Source organism: Canis lupus, chromosome 2 (genome assembly GCF_011100685.1).
Source record: "Canis lupus familiaris isolate Mischka breed German Shepherd chromosome 2, alternate assembly UU_Cfam_GSD_1.0, whole genome shotgun sequence".
NCBI lineage: Eukaryota > Metazoa > Chordata > Mammalia > Carnivora > Canidae > Canis > Canis lupus.
Genome location: NC_049223.1, coordinates 32,848,665 through 32,868,563, shown reverse-complemented (window position 1 = coordinate 32,868,563; position 19,899 = coordinate 32,848,665). Strand labels below are relative to the sequence as shown.

Genomic DNA, 19,899 nt, shown 5'->3' with positions numbered 1-19,899 from the left:
GCCCATGTGCCAAAGGCGTGTCCTTCTTTTCAGCGAAAGAAAAGAAAATTGAGCATCGGGAAAACACGCGCGCGCTGGCCCAGAAGCTGTCCACGGTCTGGGGTCAGCCCTGCGTGCAGGTGGCTTCGGGCAGGTGCTGGCGCAGGGGGATATACCAGCCGGGCCGCTCACAGCCCGTGACCCCACGACCCCCTGCCCGGGGGCCCTGCCGTGTGCTGACCGCGTGTGGCCGTAGTGGGTGCCACGTTCGGGTCCACCCGACCGACCGTGGAGGGCTTTGGTGTGGCCTGGGGGCGGGGGCTGCGGGTGTGGCTCTGATGGGACAGGGGAGCCGGGGGCTCCGTGGCAGCGTGGCCTGCAGGGGCGCCCCTCAGCCTGATGGCGGAAGCCGGGACCGCGCGTCACTGAAACCAACGTCACACGTACGAGGATGAGAAATCACCACATGTCAGATGTTGGCAGCGCACACCAGCAGCCCTCGGGGGGAACGGGGCCACAGAAGGCAGCCGGGTCTGCGGGGGCCACGCACGCCTGCCCCGCAGCCGACAGCCTTAGACCTGATGCCGCGCTTGCCAGCTTTGTCGCGACGCGACCGGGGACCGGGACCCGCTCCTCTTCCCGCAGCGCGTGTGCTCAGCACCCGGACTCCAGGTGAGGTCACGTGTCACACCAGCTTCACACAGTGGGTTTTAGAGCTATTTCTCCCGGGGTTTTGCACCCATCTGCCTGCCTCTTGGGAGTTGGTGCCGCCGCTGAACCTCCTCTTATACTGGGAAGGCGATGTTCGGCAGCTCGTCCTTCAGCGCTCGCGTCGCTGGCAGGGGGCGGACCCGCTCAGCCTCGGCCGCGGTGGGCTGTGTGCTCACTGGCCACGCAGCGCCGTCCCCGAGTCCCTGCAAAATGTTGCTGTGCTCCAAGGGGATCCAAGAGCGGCCCCGGGACTTCCCAGCATTGAATTTTCCAGAAAACTCAGAGGGTACTGGACGGTCCTCTCCAGGCTGGGAAATCTACCCGGCAGGTCACAGCGACCTGAGACCTACACATGGGGGGTCGGGAATGGGGTCGACTGCAGGGGGCTCGGGGCCTCCCGTAGCTCCTCCCTCCTTCCTTCCTCCTTCTCTCCCCTCCCGTCCCCTCCCCTCCCGCCCCGAGTTGCCAACAGGCCGAGGGACCTGAGGTCACCAGTTGCGGGAAGAGCTGGGGTTCAGCCCCGGGCAGCAGTTCCTGGCCTGCGCCTCCCCTCATTGCCCCCAGGCTACATCCTGGGTGGGGCCGCGTGTTTCCTCGTCACCCCACTGGGTGTGTAGAACGGTGCCCGCATGCAGATGCGTGTGACCAGCGGCTGCCGGAGGGAGGAAAGCCCCGTCCAGGGGAGGGGTCTTAACGGAGGTGGACCCCAGTGCTCAGTTTGGAATATTTGGCTTCCGACCAGGAGGTGGTGTCTGGGCTCCCGTGGGGGGCGCTGGGCTTGGCGGGCGCACACAGTGCTGTCCCTGGGGGAACTGAGTGGCTTTGCCTCGGCGCATCGTCCTCCTAAAGTCGCTGGTCCCTGTCCCAGCACTTCACGCGCCTTATTCCACTCAGCACGTTAGGGCAGCGGAGGCACTTCTATCTCTGTTTTGCTCAGAGGCCGGCAATGGAAAGGTCGAGTGATGTACGCCCTTGTGCCAAGGCCCCGGGGTCTCGCGTCCTGCGTGCAGCGGGACCCGAGGAGCCCTCGGGGTGGAAGGACGGGGATGGTGGGCCCACTATCTGCCTTCCCACTGCCTGTCCACATGAGTACGGGTCCTCCTGTAGATGGTGTCTCGCGTGGAAGTCAACCCAGAGGCAGTTATTTCTGCAGCCTCGTTTGGGGTCGGCCGTCACCAACCCTGCAAGCGGAGGCGGTAGGATTCGAAGCACCAGCCAGTTAGTTACCACCCATAGATGTTCTCACCACAACTGCAGGACACGAGCCATCGTGTCTCCCGCCCCGGCGGTCCGAGGCCACCACCTTGCCCTCCTGTCCTGACGCTCGTGGGGCATAGGGTCCCACGGCCGCGAACCGTCCAGCAGGAAGGAGGGCACCCCGTCTCTTTGCACCGCCGCAGTCGGTGTCCTCAGGGCAGGGGACCTGCCGCAGGGAGGCTGCGGCGGGAAAGCCTCGTCAGCCACCCGCCTGGGGCGCCCTGTCGGTGGCCGGCCTCGGGCTCCAGCCATAGCAGCACCCACAGCCGCGGCGCTCCGACCCTGAGGTGGGGCCTAACGGGAAAGGCCCCGGCAGGGCCCACACGTGGCCTCTGGGCGGGCGGCGGGCGCTTGGGCGCAGCCGTGACCGGGGGCCACAGCCCCCAGTGGGTCCTGGTGCCGCGTGTCCTCTCACGTCCTCATGGGGAAGACAGGCGCCTGGTCCCCAAGGTCAGGCAAACACGAGGTGTGCGTTGCGGCAGGTGGGATCCCACCGGGGGAACGGGAGGCGTTACCTGTGGTCATGACGATTCCTGCCAGGGCCTTGTGGCGGGCGTGCGCGGACGCCAGGCCCACGGTCAGCTCGCGGAACTTCTGCGTGACCAGCTGGGACACGGAGTCTGCGAATTCCTGAAAGACACAAGCACCAGGCCTGTTTGACGGCTGAGCGGTGGCGTCCGGGCCTCCCGCCCTCCACACCGCGTCCCAGGCGCCCCCGCCTGCGCTGGGCCGACGCCCCAGGGCCTTGGGACAAGCAGAGGGTGTGCAGAAGCGGCAGCAGGCCCTGGTTCTGAGGGGCCCCGCCTGGCCCCGCGCCTGAGCACGGCCACTGTCCCGCCTGTTGGGGGGCCCGCCTGCGCTCCCATGGGGGGGGCGCTCGACCCAAAGACGCCTGGGGGCCGGGCGGGGTCCAGCGCGTAGACGCCCACCGCCTCGGGTGCCTCCTGGCCGAGCTGCTCCCCGTGCCCACCCCACGGTCTCCCCCATCGGGTTTCTGCACACGTGCACATGCACACACGTGTGCGCTCAGAGACACGCACACACAGGCACACACGTGCACTCGCAGAGACGTGCAAGCACACGTGTGCTCAGAGGTACACGTCTATGTGCACACAGTGCAGCCAGAGACAATGCACGTGTGCAGGTCCCCACACACTCATGAGCTGCATACACACAGGTGCACATGTGTGCCCACATCACGGTACACCCCCCCACACTCGTGCACACATACATTCAGGAGGTGCACACACACACACACACACACACCCGCAAGTTGTCGGAATCCCACTTGTTGGGTTTTCCTCGTGTGGCCCGTGTCCCTCTTAGAACAGCTCATCTACGACGAGGCCCATGGCTGTGGTTTTCGTCTCCCCCTCCCTCCCATGCGGCCCCCCAGGAGGATGTGTCGCTTCTCTGCTGTGGGAGGCAGGCAGTGGCGGTGCCCGCGGGCAGTGGACACAGAGGGCTCTGCTGTGAGTCGTGTGGGCCCATTTTCCTGATTTATAAGGTGATTCTCCTCATTCCCGCCCGACGGTGCCTTCGTGAGCACCATGAACGTGTTACACGTGTGGCTTGCCGCCCCCTGCACGTGAGTGCTCAGGAAGGTGCCCCTTCTCTCCTTGTGATTATTACTATCATTTCCCTGGTGGCCAGAGACCAGCCACCTCTGGGTGGTTATCCCGGGCGAGGGGACATGGCCCGTCTCCGGGTGGCGTGCAGCTCCACCTGCCACCGGGTGTCGGACGCGGTGCTACAGGTAAGAACAGGTCTCAACACAGGAGCCAAAGAGCAAGAAAGGAGACAGTTTTATAAAAATCCCGCTTGCAGGCGGTCAACACGTTCACGTGGCAGCAGGCCTGCCTCCCACACCAGAAGCCCGCCCGGGACAGCATCGGGGCATGCGCTCCGTGGGCCGGCGCCCTACAGCCGGGACCCCCAGGCCCCGCAGGGGGTGCAGACCCCCGCTCGGCCGCAGAGGGTCGCTGCCGTGGGTGAGGTGCTGCCCCTCCGCTGGGAGCTGTGGAGCCAGCCCCGGGCCTGGAGCCGTCCTGACCTTTGTGACCTGGGCGCCGAGGTCCGGGGGGGACCGGACATGTGTCCCAGGCACATGGCGTGGGGGCCGCCGTGACCGGAACCAGGGACCACAGGCGGGGTGGCTCGGAGCCACTGACTCTGTCCCCTCCCGGCCTGGGGACAGCAGCTGAGGGCAAGGTGCCGCAGGCTGCTCTCCCCCGAGGCTGCGGGTGCGTCCGTCCCTGCCTCCTCCAGCGTGTCTGTCTGTCCCTGCCTCGTGCGAGGATGCCCAGCCCTGGATTCTGGGCCACCCCCAGCTCAGCTCTTCACAGACGCAGGCGCAGGACACGGGAGGGACACCGGGAGGACGTGGGGAGGGCACAGGGGGACACATGGGGAGGACACAGAGAGGACGCGGGGGGCACAGAGGTCACGGGTAGGGCACAGGGAGGACCCCGTCGGCTCCTCCGACAACAGGTTAAGTAGCGGTAGGACCACGGATGGCGCCCCCAGGTGTGACCGTCAGGAGCAGCAGGACCAATTCCGTGCGTCACTGCCGGTGGGGACAAGCGCCTCTTGGCCCCCGTCCCCGCCCCTGTCCCCGCCCAGGGGATCTGCTGGGTGCGCTGGAGCCCGGAGCCTGTGTCTCGGTCTCTCTCCGTGTGTGAGGGGGGTCACGGTGCGCGTGTCCTCCGACGTCTCTGCTCCGCGTCGCACCCTCTAGCTCCCTCGGCGCCGCCGCCAGCGGCCAGGTGTCCATCTTCGTGCTGAGCCGTAGCCGGTGGCCGAGGGGCTCGTGGGCGGGCGCTGGGCTGCCCCCCTCCGTGGGCGCCGTGGACTCGGCGGCTATAACGTTGGGGCCGCCCCGGAGATCGCGTTCTCCTCTCCTTTGGAGAACACGAGAGTTTGCGGGCAGGGGCGGCTCCACTCTGACCTCCCGGCCCCCAGCGCTCCCGCCGCAGGGCCCGGGGCCTCCCGTGTCTCCGCGGCCTCGCGACACCCGAGCTCTCCCGACGGGCGAGGCAGGACCGCACCGTGGTTGTGACGTGTGTGTCGCTGACGGCCCGTGGTGTCGAGCATCTGTCACCTGCCCGTGCACTGTCTGGGTCTTGTCTTTGGAAAAAAACATGTATCCAGGCGCTCTGCCCGTGCTAACTGGATTGTTTGTTTTCTGTCTTTCATTTTTGGTGCTGATTTGTACGCGTCTTCACGAGTCTTGGATGTTAGTGCCTTGCAGGACGTGTCATGTGCCGGGGTCGTCTCCCGCCCAGCCTTCGCCCGCCACGCGGCCGCTGGCTTCCGCCTGCAGGTGCGGCTCGGACCCTGGGCTGCATGCTGCGCCGAGCAGGCCCTTGTGGCTGTGAGTGTCCCCTCCTTGACGCCGCCGGGTGTCCAAGGCGGAGGCATCTCTGCTCCGTGGGGACAGGCCCCAGAGGGCGGCGTCCCAGCGGCTGGTGATAACATAAAGTGCTCAGAAAAGCAGCTCCAGCGTCCGTTCCACGGAGGCGCAGACCTGCTGCCCCGTGTGCGGCACCCGCGTGTCCTGCTCGACCCCACGGAGAAGCCGCTGCCCATGCTGCAGGCTGTGCACGGGGGCCGGGCCGGGGGCCGGGGTGGGCGAGGCCGCTTCCCTCGCTGTGGCCCCGGGTTCCCACCAGCTCCGCAGGCTGGTGTCAGCGCGGGTGCAGGTGGACGGCGGGCTGCCCCCCGAGGTCCTCCCGAAGGACGTGCCCCCCCACGGCCTCGCCTGACCCCAAGCGCTGCATGCAGGCCCTTCTCCAAACGCAGCCACCCCGCGGTGCGGTTACAACACGGGGACCTGGGGGGACAAACGTCCCGCCCACAGACCTGTGACACGTGCTGTGGTCTCAGTGACCTTCCTGGTAGTGGTGTCACGCGTGAGTCTGGCTGTTGGAGAGTGAGGGGCCCCTCGTCTCCTGTCCCGTGTCCCCTTGCTGCAGACCCCGGGGCTGGAGCCGCCACGGAGGGGCCGGGCGCCCTGCTGCCCACCCACCGCCAGCCCTGAGCGGTCACGGGCTCTGAGGATGTGGGGTTTCAGCAACGGCTCTGCTGACCCCGGTGGCAAGAACGCGGGGAATTTGTCATAAAAAGGCGAGTAGGTCCTGACACGTCACAGAAGAGCAAGGAGTGCGCAGAGCACCATGCCGCACAGCGGACCCAGCAGGCAGCATCCATCCAGGGGAGCCACCTGTAGCCCGGGCACCTGTTGGGGCTCTGGGGGGCGCCGGGGGGTTTAGAGGCTCTGGGGGGCTCTGGGGGATTCTGGGGGCTCTCATAGGCTCTTCGGGCCTCTGGGGCTTCTGGGGCCTCTGGGGGGCTCTGGGGCCTCTGGGAGGCTCTGGGGGCTCTTGGGGGCTCTTGGGGGATCTGGGGCCTCTGGGGGGCTCTGGGGCCTCTGAGGGGACTCTGGGGGCTCTGGGTGGCTCTTGGAGGCTCTGGGGCCTCTGGGGGGCTCTGGGGTCTCTGGGGGCCTCTGGGGGGGCTCTGGGAGCTGCAGGCCTGACTGCGTGGGTCGGCCACTGTGCGCAGTTCCGTTGCTGCTTAAGAACATCTGTCGGACGTGCAGCGGTTCTGGGCGTCCCTGGAGGAACGTGTAGGGTCCGGGGGCCCATGAGACGGGTCATCAGGCGCCGGCCGCTTGCCCGGGTTGCGGGTGCTCTGCTGTGGTGGGGGGCAGACAGGTGGCTCCGGGGCAGGGAGGGCTAGTGGGGTGCGCTGGCTCCCTGACCCGCGCCAGCCTGGACCCCCTGCCCCTGCCCCCCACCGGGGCCGCCGCGACCTCCTCGACGCCTCTGCCCAGCGCTTTCCCATTCACGTCTGGCAGGAAGGGCGGAGAGGTCTTGCGCTCTGCTCCCTGGGGTGGCGGCTCTGCCCACTGAAGCGAGGACAAGGGCCTGGCATGCTGTTCAGGCCCACCTGGGACACGGAACCCATGTGGCAACCATCGGGGCCGTGTGGACGTGCCTGGAGCCGTGACCCTCGCTGACCTGGCTGTGGGGCTGGAAGGAAGAGAATCGGAGGGCACTGCCGGCCGGTCCTCGCACGGATCGGAGCCCCGAGGAGTGGACGTGCGTGGCCGTGGGGGCCGGAGGAGCCTGCCCGGCCAGCCGCCCTTGCCCGCCCGCCGCTACCTCGGGGGCTTGGTGGTTAGCGAGCGGCACCCAAGCCTGCAGCTGCCGGCGGGGCTCGCGGGGCGGGTGCACGTGGATGACATGGTTGATTGCGGGGGCTCCACGCCGGGCGCAAGTGTGGGGTCCGCACCGGGAGGTGCATCCTCGCTGCCTAACTTAACGCCAGGCATTTTTTATGTTTTAATCACTTGGGACTGAACACGCAGTCACTTCTGGTTGCTGCAAACCTGCCTGGCACTTGGTTTATGGCAGAAGCTGCTAAGGTGCCTAGAAGCAGCTCGCGTCACGGATTCTTTCTATAAATGCAGATCCCGGGGTCCGCCTGGGGCCACGGGACACACGGCACATGGACTGCTACACGCCACTCGAGCATTTTCGTCCCTCGTGGGTCAGGCCACAGTGTAGTGTCGCGTCCTAAATCAGTGAAGTTAATTAACATTTCCCCGACCGCGAGCACACAGGCCCTCCCTGCGACTCCCAGCCGCAGCCTCGCGTCCCTGGGCTGGTGCCACGTCCATGCCGCCACCTCCCGCTTGAGTCACACGAGCGTCACAGGCGGTGGCCGCCCCGTCCGCCCTCCACGGGGTTCCCAGTCCTCCTGCGGGCCCAGGGCTCCTCAAGCCGGGTCCTTGCCCCGCTCATCCTCCGAGGGCAGCTTTTCTTTGTCTTCCATGTGTCACCAAGTGCAGCCCCGTGGACAAGGGGCCAGGAGGGCCCCTGACGTGATGGTCGTGGTGACGGCAGCTGGGGCTGCGCTGAGGTCGCTCCTCACACACTGTGAACGGGGACAGCGGATGGGAGTCAGCCATCAGCAAGCCGCCCGCGCCTAAGGGGCCGTCAGCGCTCTGTCTGCTGGTTTTGTTAACGATCATGTGAATTCATGATCGTGTAGATGGCCCACGATGGGCATCCTCTGTGGAGCTGGCCGGGTGAGGGCGTGGTCCTCCATGTGGGTCGGGTGCAGTATAGACGGCCCACGATGCGCGTCCTCTGTGGGGCTGGCGGGGGGCGGGTGTGGTCCTCCATGTGGGTCGGGTGCAGTGTAGACGGCCCACGATGCATGTCCTCCATGGGGCTGGCCAGGGGGGAGCGGGGATCTGCAGGAGGGAGGTGGAGGCAGGAGCAGCTGCCAGGCTGAGGGTGCCCAGGGCTGTGACCATGAGGGGAGGACCCCTCATGTCCGCGGAGCCCCCTGCGGTCCTTGCAGCCCCGTCCCGGGCCGGGGGTGGGGGTCCTGGTGGTGAGGGTAGTGGTGGTGGCCTTGCAGAGGTCCCTGTGGTCTGGGTGGGGCCGCGAGGCTGCGCCCCATCCCGCGTGGAAGCCGGCTTGGCAAGAGGAAGCCCCGCACAGAGCGGCTCTCAAGACCCTCACCCCAAGACTCGGGAGAAACGGACGGACGTCGCTCGCAGCATCAGCCCTTCACTGACCAGGAAATAGCGGCGTCGGCTGTACCGCTCCTGGTGACCGAGAAGGCGCCCGCGGGGGCCCTCACAGCAGCGGGGGGCGTGTCCTTCGGGGCGGGCCCAGCCTCCCGGGACATGGGGCTCGTCCTGGCAGCCGCCCGGGGCTCCGACGTGCCCGGATCTGCCGTGGGCAGCGCGGGGGCCGTTCATGCACGACGAGTGCAGTGGAAATGGTCGGGGGAGAGGACGTGGCCTCTGGCTGAGAGCGACCATAGGGTGCTTCCGGCCCCAAAGGGTTAGTGGGGAAGGCGGCCCCGTGGTGGTGACCGCGCGTCGCTGTGGGACACGCGCTTCGGCTTTGGCCGGAGGTTGCCGCGCCGCCCGTTGGCCCCAGGTACCGTGGCGAATCACCAGCGTTATCCCAACAGGAAAAATAAACTCTGAGCGGGAACACCGGAAGACTCACACTGCACTCGTTTCCAACGCTAATATTTTGAATGCCATAAATAAATAAAATGTGTTCAAGTTTGCAACAGCAGTCCTCAGGGTAAAATTGACATTTAGCCAAAGTGGGAAGGATATTAAAATCGATAGATTATGAAAGAGAAAAAGCCTCCAGTAAATATTTTCTCGTTGAAATCCCGTCTTTAGGTTTATGATGCTGAGATACCGGAAAGGTTAGATTTGCATATGGGTGGGGCCGGCCCGGATCTGGGAGCTCAGGGCGCCACCCCCCCCCCCCCGGGGTCCCTTCGTGCCTGCGGGGTGGCCCCCCGCATGGTAAGTTTGGGGCGCGCTGGGCAGGTGGCCGCCCCCAGGGGTCGTGGCCGGCTGGGCCCCCCTCCGGAACCGGGCAGCGCAAGGGCGGCTCCCAGCAGCCCCGAGAGACCCTGCTGAGTGGCTCCGTGCCCGCGGCCCTTTGCGTGTCCGTGGAAGGCGCACCTCGAGGTCCCGTCGTGATTCCGGGTTTGCTGACGATGGCCATCAAGCCTCATTAATTTCCAGGCCCAACTCCGTAACTCAGATGCATAGACTCTTCAGTTCTTCTCTACCTCGAATCATGCAGGGGCCCTAACAGACCTGAAGGAAGTCACGGCAGATGAGGATGTCCCGACTGGGCCCCCGGGGCAGAAGAGGCCTGAGCCTGGAGTCCCCGAGGTGGGCCACCTCCGCCCCTCGGAGGTGTGGCATCCCTGTGTGTGGCGTGGCGTCCGGGCGACCCGACGGCCTGGTTCCGATTCTCCAGCGGGGACCTGGGTGATATGCTTTCCCCTGGGGGACGCCTGCTGTGTCTCCAGAAGCAGTGGTGCTCGGGCAGCCAGGGGCCACGGCCAGAGGAGGAAACCAAGGCCAGGAGGCGCTGCCGTGGGTCAGCGCTTCCGTCGTCCACGGGCCACAGGGACAAGCCAGGTGAGGGGCCGTGCTGGGGCCCGGGAGCCGCGGGGCCTGACCAGCGCCCTGGGAGGACTCTGCGCACGCGGCCCCCAGTCCCAGTGCCAGGCTGGCAGCACGTGGCCCCTCCAGCCCCTCCTGTGGCTGGGGTCCCCTCCCGGGGGCGGCAGCAGGACACGGCGTGGGCCCCAAGGCCAGGACGTCCTGCTGTCTGGCAGCTTGCGTCTTCCAAGCATGGCCGTGCCGGCGTCGCCTGTCCTGCGAGCTCGTCTGGCCGCTAACCCCCGCGTGCCTCCTCTGCGTCCTCCCCTGGACACCGTCCCAGCGGACACGTGACCTGCGCCCGGTCCCCGGGGTGCTCCCTCCTGGAACCCAGCCAGGAGGAATCCCGAGAGGGGCCCCCAGGCCACAGCCAGCACCACCCTGTGTCCCCCGGGCGCCCCCAGGGAGGGAACCTCAGGCCCAGAAGCAGAGGAGCACCATCCCCGCCGAGCCCTGCCTGCACGGTAGGTGCGGGAGCCCAACAAAAGCCTGGCTTGCGAAGCTGCTGTGTGGCGGCGTGGCTCGTTAGGCTGCGGTGAAGGACGCAGACAGGGCAGGCCGGTAGACACCATGCATGGACCACAGGGCCCTTGGCCGGGGCTCAGGGTGGATGCTGGAGTCGTCCTGGCCCAGACTCAGACCCTGGGGTTGCTGCTGGACCGTGGCCCGACTCTGAAAGTGACGTAGGCCTCGGTGTCCTCTTCTCTGAACGTGGAGTTGTGCCGACGGCCTGGGGTTATCCCAGGTGGGACCGAGCGGGGAGGCGATGCCTCCATGTGGGTCAGGGGGCCACCCGTGGGTGACGCGGCTCTTGCCCAGACATGTGCAAGACAGAGTTTCTTAGAAACCACAGAGGAACGCTTGTCACTTCCTTGCACGAAATGAACGTTTTGTTGGCAACCAGCCGCGTGAGGGACCCACTGGGCACAGCCGAGGACGCACGGAGGTGGAACCTCGTGGAATCCGGAGTCAACCCCGACGGCGCTGAGGCCCGTCCTGCCGGCTGCGTTCCCGGCACCCTGGCCCCCCAAGCCCGGCCCCGCTGTAGCACGGCTCCTGGAGGCTGCGCTTGGCCTGCTGTCGCCCCCGCACGGACCCAGAGCCTGGGGAGAGCGTACACGCGTGTCACCCCGTCCAGCGAAAACGTCAGTCAGTTCTGGGCCGAGCTGAGCTCTTTACTTGATCTTTCCTCAGCTTTAAAGTTGTGACACTCTTTCACTCGGGAGACAGTGTCCTTGGCAACAGCGTGTTTGAACGTCCCATGTTGTCTGGAGCCGCGTGGCCCCGTGCTGTGGGCTACCCGTCTGCTCACGGTCCCCTGACTTTGGCCCCTTCTGTCTGACTTCACCCGCGGGCCACATTACTGTGTGACTGTTGGCACGAGCGTCACCCCGACGGCCCGGATGCCGGGGGACGACCCCTCCTCACTCCCCTTGGCAACCGCAGCGTCAGCACGTGCACCGTGTGCCCCAATCGAGGTGTGTGTTTGCCTCGGGGGCTTGGGCCAGCGCACCTGGCTCCCGAGGCGCCCCCAAAGGTGGGCAGGAACGGAACTGGAGCTGTCACCAGGGAGCGCTCACCCCGGAGGAGCCATGGTGCACACGGCGTGCGCAGCACTTCCACACTCACTGCTACACCCATCCCCTGGGGGAAAGAATAAACCAGAACTCATTGAGCAAGACCCTGATGAGGTACAGAGACGAGGAAGACAAGGTCCTCGGTGTGAAGAGGCCCAGCATATGACGCAGGAAACAGAACCCCGGTGATGGACGGAAGCCGCCGTTTCTCAAGGACGCGCCACGTGCAGCTGCTAAGCGCCCGGCGCGCCGTTTCCCTTACTGGACGTTACTGTCCTGGGGGCGTTTGCGTATCACCCTGCTTTACAGAGTGGCAAGCTCAGGCCGAGACAAGGCCACCTCCCTGCCCGGAGCACGGGGCTCCCGGGCACGCTCCTGCGGTCGGACCCCGGGGCCCATCTGCCTCCGGGGAGCCGGCGGGGCGCAGAGCCCATGAAGGCCGGGCTGCATGGCTTGCGTTCTCAGACCAAACTGAGCACCTGAGCCTGACGAATGCAGACCCAGCCACGGAGGCGGGAGGCAGGGAATGTGGAAGGTTTTTTTAAAGATTTTATTTATTCGTATATGAGAGACACAGAGAGAGGCAGAGACACAGGCAGAGGGAGAAGCAGGCTCCATCCCTGCAGGGAGCCCAACGTGGGACTCGATCCCAGGACCCCGGGGTCACGCCCTGAGCTGAAGGCAGAGGCTCAACCCCTGAGCCCCCAAGTGCCCCACACATATTTGGGTTTTATGAGTGTCTTCACTGTAGGAGTTTAGGGAGCAAATGACCCCTGGTAATTGGAGGAGGACTTCGCAGGGGACAGGAAGCCACCTGGGGCTGCGTACAGGCCCGCAGATCCCTCAAGGACCACCGAGTCAGAATGTCAGGCCACATGGCCCACTCTGGCGTTGTCTGCAGGCTGCTCAGGGATTGGTAAGTGCAACGAACCAACAGCGATGTGTCGTCTCGTTGGCCGAGCTCCTTGAGCTTCCCCTGAGCTGTGCTCAACCAACCCTGCCGTCTGGGCCTCCATGTTCCTCCCCACATCACTCAATCTCCTCAAGACCAGAAGCCCCCGCTCTCCATACCTGATACCCGACCCAGGTCCTCGTCCCCAGCTCCCCCAGGTGACGCCTGACCATCTGGCCCGTCCTCAGCGAGGGTCCTGTTGGTCAGTTTAGCCAGGACCGCCTTCACCCCCGATGTTTCCTCTCTGTGATTTCCATGCGCTGACCCCGCCTGCTCCATGGCTGTAACCCCCACTTCCCATGCTGCATTCGCTCCTGCCGCAATGGCCCCTCACCTGCCAGGATCGTGTGACACATGGAGCCGGCCTGCGGGTCAGCAGTCGGGAGACACAGCTGGGCTGGCGTGGGCCAGGCCCTCCACCTCTCCTGGGGTTAGGAACGGGCCACCTCTCCCTGCAAGAGCAGGGGCGTGTGCCACGAGACATTAGCCCATCTTACCATGTGGTCGTCTCGGGCCCCCACGCGGCTGCCCGTTCCCTCTCGCCAGCTCTGTGCCTCCCCTCCCATCTCCCCCGTTGGCTTCTGCAGGCCTCACCCCACTCGGTGCCACACAGTGACCCCCGCCAAATTCGGCTCCTCAAGGAAGACCATGACCCGTATACCTCCCTCTTCCTGTGTCGAGACCAAACAAACAAATCCAGTGAGGTTCCCTCTGCTGCTGCCTCCCCAAAGGGATGGGATTTTGCTGAACAAGAGGATTCTCTGCCAGTGGATAGGAAGACCCTCCTACATATGATGGGATAGATATGAGTAGACAGGGCTGGGGATGGTCATGTCTGTAAATAAAATTTCATAGACATGAAGGCACTTTAGGTCAGGTATTGTGGCATTTTAAAATTCTACAAGGTTACAATAAGAATAAACAGTCTAGGAAAAATGAGGAATATAGTTCTTATTTTTTAAAATAAATGATCTGCATAAAGTAAAAAAAGGGGGATAGTTATGTGAATGGCTCATGCTATGTTGATAACAAAGGTTAAGTAACATCAGGAGCTGACCTTCTCTCTCCTGTGTCTGATAAATCGATTACACTACCCGTTTTCTGCTGTTTATTTCATGAATTTGCCATCTGGCTCCTGAGCACCTTCAGTGGAGAGTGGCTGGAGGCCCGGGGGACTCAGCGGCTGGGTGGCAGTTGAAGGCCCCCTCTTCTGGCAGGTGAGAGGAGAGCGGTGCCAACACCACTGCCCACCCGGGGCAGTTCCCAGGAACCAGGCGCAGTGGGATGAATGCTTTATGGATGGGCAGCCAAGGCTGAGACACAGGAGCTGACTCAGCCAGTCAGTGTTGGATTAGAATCACATCCACATGTTTGAATTCTGGCTCCGACATTTGGGCTTTTAGCCACAGTGTACCTTCTAAGGCATTTTTACTAACTGAGGATTTTAGAAAAGCCTACAACGAGAGACCACAAGTTCATTATCTTGATAATTGAGGGCTGAGGGTTATGTGCGCAGGTAGTTTTACACCTACTTAAGTAAATTTGCAGCTATTCACAATTACCTAAATTGTTAGATAACCACAGATCTGTTTATACATGTTAATGGTGGTTACTACTATAGCAATCAACTTAAAATTGGAATACAAAAAAATATAGAAAATAAACTGAAACTGCATTGGAAAAATATGGTATTTCTCTTTTCCTTATTCTCGTGATTTCCGATGTACTCAGGGAAGATATTTTGCATCTGGGTTTAATTAGAATCTTTAAAATGTCATTAGTGTGCTAATATGAGGGTGCTAACAGATGAGGTCCTCTGTTTGGGATTGATTCATGGTTGTTTGAGTTCATCAGGATTTAAAAAGACATGAACAACAAGAGCCATTTCAGTGCATCAAGAGAAAAAGATTCACAATGGAAAAAGTAGTTGTTCCATAAAGGAAGTAATATTTACTTTCCCAGCTTTTGTTAAATTCAAGAAGAGTGTTTTAGTTATTGGCTAAATAATAAAGTATGCTAACACTTGTTTTGCAATATCACCATTGACATCAGTGTCACACTCACTTATGAATGCTATTAAGGACAAACTCGAAATGCCTTTGTCTGATGATTCATTCCCTCCTCCCCCAGTGTTCTTTCTTTACCCTGAAAATAGGTTCTGGGGAGGAGGAGTAATGAAGTAGATGAAAATTGCTAAATAATTTCAAATAGTGCATCTGAGGCACTAACACCAGGACTTGGCCACGATTGTGCATTTCCTCAAGCTCATAGAGATACTTGAGACGAGAGAGATACATACATCCCAGCCCTTTTTACTATGTGTAACAAACAGGACAGAGATGGCCCAGAAAATGCTTCTTCTTTCAGGTAGACTTCCACGAACGAGAAAGGCATTGCCCCCATGCCCTGGTCTCACCACTGTCATGTGCACACCTGTGACCTGGACTCCCTTCTGTCACACTCCCTGGAACCCGTGGCAAATCTGGCACCACTAAGCATGCCATCCGGCTGGCATCCTTGCACTCATTGGCCAGTGAAGACCTTTCCCATGGAGGTGAGCGCTTTCACTCTGGAAGAAGTGACTGTTCCTTCAAATGTATAGACAGCAAAGCAAGGCTACTTGTAGCCTTTCTAGTAACACACAAAACCTTTCTGGTAACCAGCCTCAAAGGAATGGAGATCCATGAATTTCCTGACAAAGAATTCAAAATAATGATATTAAGGAAGCTCACTGAGCTGCAAGAGAACCAAGATAGACATCATGATAAAATTGGGAAAACAATACATGAACAAAATGATGAGTTTAACAAAGAGATAGATATCATAAAATGGAACCAGATGGACATTTTGGAGCATACAAATGCATTGTATTTGAAGAATACAATGACTGTAATGAAAAAAAAATGCAACAGGCAGCTTTAATAGCAGACTCAATCAAGGAAAAGAAAGTAACTATGAACTCAAAGCCAAGGCATTTGAAATTATCCAGAGGAGAAAAAACAAAAGAAGAATGAAAAGTAGTGAAAAAAGCCTATGAGATTTATAGGATGCTTCCAAAGGAACATAATATGTTCTTGAGAGTCCAACAGCAGCAAAGAAGAAAAAAGAGGCAGAAAGGATATTTAAAGAAATAATGACAACCTCCCCCTCAACATCTAGGGAAGGAAATAGACATACAGATTCAAGAAGCCACCAGATTCCAAATAGATTAAACATAAAGAGGTCTACTTGGAGACACATTGTAATTATGTTGTAGAAATCAAAGACAAAGAGAATTTCAAAAGCAGCAAGACAAAAGTGACATCACATACAAGGGAACACCCACAAGACTGCCAGTAAATTTCTCAGCAGAAACCTCAGAGACCAGAAGACAGTGGGTGATATATTCAAAGTACTGAAAGAAAAAGAAAGCCAACCAAGTACTATCCCTGGCAAACTACCCTTTAAAAATGAAGAAGAGATAGAGACTTTCCCAGACAAAAACTGAGGGAGTTTATCACCTCTAGACCTGCCTTACAAGAAATGCTGAAGAAAGTTATTAAAATTAAAACAAAAACACTCCAAATAGCCACGTGAAAACATATGAAGGCCTAAATCTCACTCCTGAAGGCGGACGGAGTAGACACACCAAAGACAGACTACACGACAGTAGTGTGGTGAGTGACTTTGTGTGTGACTGAAATGCAATCTTTACCAACCTAAAATAACTAAAATTACAAGATATTTTATGTGTGCCTTAAGGCAGCCACAAAAAAACTGCAATAGATGAATAAAAGATAAAAAGAAAAGAATCAACACACATCATTGCAAAAAAAAAAAAAAAAAAAAAAAAAAGCCACAACCAAGTAACAAAGGAGGACAAGAGAGGAGCAAAGTAACAAAAAAAGAAAAAAAAAATCATAAACCAGATAGAAAACAAGTAACAAAATGGCAATAGTAGGTCCTCTCCTGCCCATAATGATTCTGAATGTAAAATGGATTAAACTCCCCGAACAAAAGGCTTGGAGTGGCTGAAACAAGCACACGGTGCGGTGATATGCTGCCTACAAGAGGTCCCCTTTATATGTGAGGACACATGTAGGCTGAGAGAGACGGGATGGAAAAGACAGTCCATTCAAATGGCCACCAGAAGAAAGGAGAGGCGGCTATACTCCTACCAGACAAAATAGTAAACTACTAAAAACCGTAACAAAAAACAAAGACGGTCATTATACAATGACAAAGGAGTCAGTTCAACAGAAGGATTTAACAATTATAAACATCTATACACCCAATATCAGAGCGCCTAAATATAGAAAACAAATATTGACAGGCCTGAAGGGGGCGATCGACATCAACACAAGAAGAGTAGATTATACATAATGCCATTAATAATACTAACGATAATATTACATTTTCATAAAGTATTGTGAAATAATAAGAGACTATTATTTTCAATAATGGATAGAACATTAAGATAAAAAGTCAATAAACAGGTGGATTGAACAACAATATAGGCCGAGCGGATCTAACAGGCAGGTAAAGAACTCTCCATCCCCAAGCAGAAGAGTACACGTCCTACTAAAGCACCCAGCGAGTATTCTCCAGCATAAATCACATGTTAGGTCACCCATCAAGTCTTAACAAATTTAAGAATATAGAAATCCTCCCAAGCCTCTTTCCCAACCACAATGGAATGAAACTAGATTTTTTTTTTAAGGGGGAAAGTCCACAAATAAATGGAAACCAAAGAGCACACTCTTGAATAGCTATTGGTTCAAAGAGGAAATAGAAAGGACACTAAAAAAAATGTCTTGAAACAAATGAAAATGAAAGCACAGCACTAAAACTTATGGGAGGCAGCCAAACCTGAGCTAAGAGGGAAGTCAGAGCAATAAACACCAACAGCGAAAAAGAAGAAAGATCTCAAATAGAGAACCTACCTGTACACCTCATCTAGAAAAAGAAGAACAAGTTAAGCCCAAAGGTAGCAAAAGGAAGGAGATAATAAAGAGTAGAGCTGAAATAAATTGAGAATAGGAAACAACGGAAAAAAAATCCACAAAGTTTTGAAATTTGCTCTGGTTTTGCGAAAAAGATAAACAAAATGGACAAATCTTCAGCTAGGTTAACTGAGAAAGAAAGAGAGAAAACTCAAAATTAGATATGAAAGAGGAGACATTACAACATGTGCCTCAGAAATGAAAATGATCATAAGGGACTCTTATGAACAATTATGTGCCAACAAATCGAATAATATAGAAGAAATGGATAAATCCCCAGAAACGTATAACCTCCCCAAACTGAATGAGGAAATCGAATGCCTTGAATATAACAATATAAAACAGTGTTATAACAAAAGACAGAAATTGAATTAGCAAAAAAAAAAGTCAACTATATTTTAGTTTTAAAAAGTTAAAAACCAACAAAGAAAAGCTTAGGACCAGACGGCTTCACTGGTGAATTCTACTACACATTCAGAGAATTAATACCAATACTTTTAGAAGTCGTCCAACAGATACAGGAGAGGACACTCGCGACTCATTCTATGAGGCCGAGTCACACAGATGCCAAAGTCTGACACAACACGAGACAAGAAAACGGCAGAAGGTAGGTGCAGAAGTCCCAGCGAACCCCAGTGGACGGCGTGTTAACAGTGACAGTGATCAAAGGGCGTTTATATGAAAAAGCCTCACAAAGTGGTGACGCAGTCTGTTTGGCTGGGTCACATTTCAAATTTGTTCAGAACAAACATGAAACTGGGGCGGCTCCTTTGGGTGAACCCCGGTGTGATGGCAGGTGGACTTTTATTAGATTGAGTCTCAAGGTGAGAAGGGTCTGGGAGAGTGTGGGAGCCGACCTCGGAGCTGACCTGGGAGCCCACCTGGGAGCCCACCTGGGAGCCGACCTCGGAGCCGACCGCAGAGCCGGAGTCTGACGTGGGGACGAGAGAGCTGGGTCGCACTCCGGCAGGTGCGCGGAGGGGACCGTGGATATTGCTCACGGCAGGGTCTGCCCACCTCTGCCCACGGCCCACCATACGTCCACCCTCTGCTACGGACACGGGGTCGGGGTTCCACTGCCTTCCTCTAAGGCCGGGGTGCGGTTAGTGCCGTGCAGAGAGGAGCATTCTGCTGCCGTGGGAGCTCAGGGGCTGTGTGGGGACTTCCCATGACCCTAACAGTAAGGCCACCAGCGCGTCTGCCTCTGGACGAGCCTTGGGGCCGGGTGGCGGCTCCGACGCAGGCTGTGGGCGTCCTCTCCCCTTGGAAGCTGCGGGGACGGCAGCCCGAGGACCGGTGGCTCAGAGACACCTGGGCTGCAGAACCGATTCCCACCAGGGGCCTCTGACCGCCGCAGAGGGGACTTGTTTCCCGTCCGACGTGGCATCTCACGTCCCCTGGCTTCTGCACGTGCATTAATGAGCCGTGCTTGTTGCAATAAAATGTTTAGGAGAAAACAGGAAATGTTACATCAATTACTTCTTCAGGATCGATCACCATCACTTTGTGCAGCCTGTTTATCCCCTAATTAGACGAAATGCTTTTGACCTGAGGCCAAGCTCTGGTCCTTCTCCATGAAGACATCTTCCCGAGTCAACGCGCTTAGAAAGGAGTGAGTTCTCCCGCGCTGCAGCTGATGGGTGGTGCGGCCCGTTGTCCGAGCCGGAGCCCCTGCTGCGGGGGTGCCCTGACCCGAGAACTCATTCTGCCGGCAAAGCCGGGTGGTCGCAAGTGTGTTGCTAAGATACCGACATGCTTTGACCAGAATTTGAACCTTTTTGGAAGAGTGTGTCCCGTCCAGAGGGTGCGGGCTGGGGGATCTCCGCGCAGTCACCCTCACGAGGCCCCATCCTTGGCCTCCCTCAGTCTTTCCTCTCCTGCGCATTGAAGACGCCGTTAATAGGTTTCAGAGAGCAGCTCTTGTTTGGTTGTGAGCGTCTGGGGCTTCCCGTTTGCACTTTGAGGGCCCTCCTTGGGACGGCCTGGACCCGCCACAAACGACCATACCGACCGAAGTCTGTCCAGTTTCTGGTAAAACCAAAACCAATGTATTTTTTGTTTATGCTCCACTTCCTTTGGCATCTTCCTCCGGAGATGCACGTCTGTATCCTCAGCGCCTCTGGTTTGTCGTCTTTGTTTTGCAGCCGACAAGGGGGAAAAAAATCTGACATCAACCTTGGAAGATGGTAATGCATTCAAGGCTTCTTTTTTTCCCTTCCTCTTTCAGATCTGATAAAAATCTTGCCTAACCGTGTCCAGCCTTTTCATCAGGAAGTCCAGATGGCGTTGCAGCCCGCATAACAGACTCTACTCACCGACACTTCGCGGAGTGTCGCCAGGGCAATGCCTTTCTCGAGACATAAATGCAAAACAGAAGGCGGCGTCTGCGGCCGGGGCAGGGCCGGGGCATGGGCGTGGGGTGAGGGTGCTGAGGGCGAC

At 58.5% G+C, this 19,899-nt stretch overlaps 1 protein-coding gene across 1 annotated transcript in view; it reads right to left on the bottom strand.

Annotated features, from left to right (window-relative positions):
- Window positions 1-19,899, bottom strand: part of ADARB2 (adenosine deaminase RNA specific B2 (inactive)) — a 333,884-nt gene that overhangs the window by 33,298 nt on the left and 280,687 nt on the right. Inside the window, exon 4 of the mRNA XM_038530219.1 lies at window positions 2,463-2,577. Coding sequence (XP_038386147.1) covers window positions 2,463-2,577 — 115 coding nt within the window. The remainder of the gene's footprint in view (window positions 1-2,462; window positions 2,578-19,899) is intronic.